Source organism: Cystoisospora suis (genome assembly GCF_002600585.1).
Source record: "Cystoisospora suis strain Wien I chromosome Unknown contig_3776, whole genome shotgun sequence".
In the NCBI taxonomy this organism is placed as follows: domain Eukaryota; phylum Apicomplexa; class Conoidasida; order Eucoccidiorida; family Sarcocystidae; genus Cystoisospora; species Cystoisospora suis.
The window spans coordinates 5,463-9,689 of NW_027156571.1; the positions used below are offsets into that span (position 1 = coordinate 5,463).

Sequence of the window (4,227 nt, forward strand, 5' to 3'; positions counted from 1 at the left end):
GGTAAGGTGTTCGGCATCCGTAAGCTGGCGTGGAGTTGGTGAGTCTCCTGGATCTGAAACGGTCGCGAGACTGTGGTGGGTTGTCATTCCCGTTCCCTGGCGGTCAGACATTCGGCCAGCCTTACTCGCCCTCGCTGGGGCTCCTCCCAAGGATTGGTTCTTCACTTAGCAGATTCAAATAAAAAAACGGGCGATAAGTTGACAGATTGGTATGGTTCGCGAACGGGACCTTCCTCAACTCTCGACACCGAACTAACAAGTGAACGTTCCATATATTTCACACCTCAGATCACGTCCGCCAAATTCTGGAGTTCTTCCGGATTCACGCATTACACACACCACACCGGATCTTAAAACCGCTCTCACACGGGCGAAATAAAGGCACGGATCCCCACTTTCTCCGATCAGGTCTGACCCTGAATCCCCCTGCTGGGCCAACCTTCTTCGTGGCTGTCTGTAGGGTTGGAGAATCTTCTTCACGAAAAGAGCGGAGAAATTCCTTCCCGTCTTTTTTTCTTTCACTCGTTTCACATCCTCGTTCTTTCCTCGTCTCTTTTCTCTCTCCCCCCCTTGGTTTCGACCAGCTAAAAAGTAGACACCGTCGGCCAGTGACGACGAGGTGTGCCTTAGATCAGACTGGACGTTCAAGGTTACTACGAAAGGCGTTAGACTTGAAAATAACACGATTGCAAGAAAAACACACTACCTCCTTCAAAACCCTGTTCACCCATTGCTCTGTTAATCTTCGAATCTACTTTCCGTCTCTTCCTTTCTAAACTGATTCGATCTACCTTTTTGTTCCTTCCTTAAGACAGGCAAAACAGATCTTCACTTCATGAAACGCAGAACGGTCACACTAACTCTTCCTTATTCTCCTCCGTTGACTCTAGAGGTATTCTACATAGACCGCTATCTTTAACTCAACTGGACGATGTTTATTCTATTTTTCTTAGAGCTGGTTTGAAAAAAATATTCAAGAGGCAGAGCGCTGCTCTGACACCTCATCCCCCCTTTTCAAAAGGCTCGCCCTTTTTGGGTCTAACTTGCTTGGTACGGTTTAGGCGGGTCGCTGGATCCCCCGATAGTAGTTAGTCAGGACTTGTGGACACCCTTCCAGATTACTCTCTGGTTCCCAGGTAGATGTCCCGTCCATCCACAGAACTTTGTACCATTTCTCTTTCGAAAAAAAATCTTCTCGATGTTTGAAGATTCCCCGAACTCCATATTCGTTCCCCTGGATAGCTAGTTGCGAACTTGTTGCGTTTCTGAACTCCGATATATTCGCTCTCCACGGTTTCAATAATGACACATGAAACACAGGGTGCATCAGCATAGAAGGTGGTGATTTCAGTCGATAAGCGCGTTTTCCCACCTTTCCAATTATTTTGAAAGGACCTTTATACCTTAAGGCCAAAGCTCTTAACGATGAGATGGTTGCCGTGGGGAGATGTGACACCAGAAGCCACACTTTGTCTCCTTCCTGGAACTCCACTGCACGTCTTCGACTATTGGCGTAAAACTGTTGAGCGGTCTGAGCTTTTTCCAGTTCCAGCTTGGCTTTTCTGAGAGTGGTTTCTGCTTGAAAGGGAAGATTAGCTGCTGGCACGGTCATAGGTAACCCATATTGACAGATTGGGTTACGTGGTATAAAACTGTAAAGCATTTCAAAAGGGGAAGCCTTGGTGCTTACTTTCACAGTACTATTATAGGCGAATTCTAACATTGGCAGAACTTCCACCCAACGGTACTCGTTTCCTAGGATGGTACATTGGATCCTTTGTTTTATGGTTTGGTTAGTCCTTTCGGCTAACCCATCCGTTTGAGGATGATAAGCTGTTGACATGTCCATAGATATATTTTATTGTTGACACATCCCTCTCCATATCTCACTGGTAAACCTACTATCACGGTCACTGAGAATGACTCTCGGTACTCCATGTCGACGAACTACTTCCCTTACCAGTACATGACCCAATCCTTCTGCTCCTATAGTTTGGTACACCGGGATAAAGTGAGCCATTTTAGTTAATTGACATACAAAGGTTACTATAGCATCCAGACCGTTTCTCCCCTTTGGTAATTCTAGGATTAAATCGTCGTTTATAACTTCCCACGGAAAGTTGGGTATAGGTAAAGGACACAAGAGCCCCCCATATTTAGCGTACGAAGCCTTCCTTTGGGCACATGCAGAACATGATCTCACATACCTTTCGATCTCCCCGTTCATATTTGGCCACCAAAAGATCCTTTCAATGTCAGCTATGGTCTTATCGATTCCGGGGTGTCCCGCCAAGAAATCATCATGAATTCCTCGTAGAACTTCAAGTCTTTTCTCCTTAGTAGGTGTGCATAGCCTCCAACCTTCCCTCAGCTTGACCCACAGCACGTTGTCTTCCCAGTGGTATTCCTTTCCTCCTTCGATCAGGGGTATACACTTCCCTGTGTCTTCATCTATTCCAAGGGCTTTACAGGTCTTGACTATCCCTCCGAAGTCTTAACAGTTATCGTAGGCTTTCTTCCATTCTAACCTTCCGGTGTCTCTTGAAGTTCTACGATTCCCTCTTCTAGCTTCTGGTAATTCCATCATCATAGCAACTCCCTCCATGTAATCCGGTCTTCGACTTAGCGCGTCAGCTACTAAGTTTTGTTTCCCCGCTTTATAAACTACCTGGAAATTAAAATCCGCTAACTTGTCTAACCAGTACCCTAATCTAGTTGCCACCTTGTGTCAGCATCCGGCTAAGAGTAGCATGATCCGTTTCTATAGTGACTAATCTGGTCCCATTAAAGTGTTTCCACTTAGTTGGAGCATAAATATTTGCTAACAACTCACTTTCGTATGCTGGATAGTAAATCTCTCGTCCTAGTTTCTTCCGGGACTCGAAGGCGATAGGTTTACCATCTTGTTCCAACACGGCACCCACCGCGTACTTTGAGGCATCAGTCTTCAAGACTAGAGGAAGGTCTGGGTTGAAACTATTGGTCATAGTCACATTGATTGAAGCATCTTTGAGTTCTTTGACGGCTTGAGAGTGCTTGGGGCTCCAAACCAGTTGACGTTTCTCCTTGAGCAAGTCGTGAAGGGGCTTGGCGTTTCTGTTGAAGTCTTTTATCAGTTGTCGATAATTCCCTACTAGCCCAAGGAAACCTCTGGCTTGTCTCACGTTCTCCAATTTCTCGGGATAACTCTTCAGGGCTTTGACTCTTCTCGGACCGGGGGACATCCTTCCCTGCTCAATGATATAACCGAGATATTTCACCTTTTGAGTCACGAATCCACACTTACGAATTCCCACGGACAGTTGTTGATCCTTAATTCGCTGTAGGACTCGTCGTAGATGATTCAGGTGCTCAGCTTTAGATTCTGAGTACACCAATACATCATCTAAGTATACCACAACAAATTCATCTAGCTCGTTTATGAATACGTTTTGCATAAGCCGTTGGAACGTTGATGGCGCTCTCGCCAAACCCACACGAATTTGAAAGGTTCCATATCTACATTTGAATGCTGTTTTCCACTGATCTTCAGGGGCTACTTGAACTTGGTAATACCCCTTTTGGAGATCCAACTTGGTAAACCATCCAGCCTTCCCAAGACGTTGAATGAGGTCCTGAATACGTGGAAGAGGGTATTCGTCTTTCAAGGTAATTCTATTCAGGGCCTTGTAGTCCACGATCATTCTCAATCCTTCACCTCCAGGTTTGGGTACCAGAACCACCGGAGCAGCAAACGGAGCTTGAGTCGGCTCGATGAACTTCTTTTCTAAGAGGTTTTTAATCTGTCGCTTCAGCTCAGCTAGATCGTCACTTGATAGGTTGTAATTTTGTGTTGGGTATTGAGGAACCTCGCCTGGTATGAGCTTGATTTGGTGCTTTACTGGTCGTTCGCGGACCTCCATAGGTGGACGTTCTTCAAAGACTTCCCTAAATTCATCGATCAATCAAGCGGCGTCTTCATCTAGCGTTTTTCCCATCTCCTTAATCCTTTCACTTGGTCTCTTGTATTGTACTGGAAGCTCCGATCCTTGGTCTCCCTTATCCCCTATTACCTTCAAGGGTTCTATTTTTATGAAGCCGATGAATTTCACTTGATTACTCCTTACCTCCTTCCTGACTTTTTTCAATGGTACTATCTCAATTCGACTAACGGATTCTCTTCCTCCCTCTGATCCTGTTGTCAAGTCACGTCAAGGCTTGGATACTGGTTGGACAAGCTAGCAGACT

At 45.6% G+C, this 4,227-nt stretch overlaps 1 protein-coding gene across 1 annotated transcript; it reads right to left on the bottom strand.

The window, feature by feature from the left end:
- Window positions 1-1,057: 1,057 nt before the first annotated feature.
- Window positions 1,058-3,927, bottom strand: CSUI_007245 (retrotransposon ty3-gypsy subclass; the record flags this gene model as incomplete). Its single annotated transcript, XM_068067394.1, is given in 3 exon segments — window positions 1,058-1,652; window positions 2,529-2,706; window positions 2,723-3,927. 3 exon segments carry the CDS (start codon window positions 3,900-3,902, stop codon window positions 1,058-1,060), a joined length of 1,953 nt encoding a protein of 650 aa, XP_067920631.1. The 5' UTR covers window positions 3,903-3,927.
- Window positions 3,928-4,227: the final 300 nt, after the last annotated feature.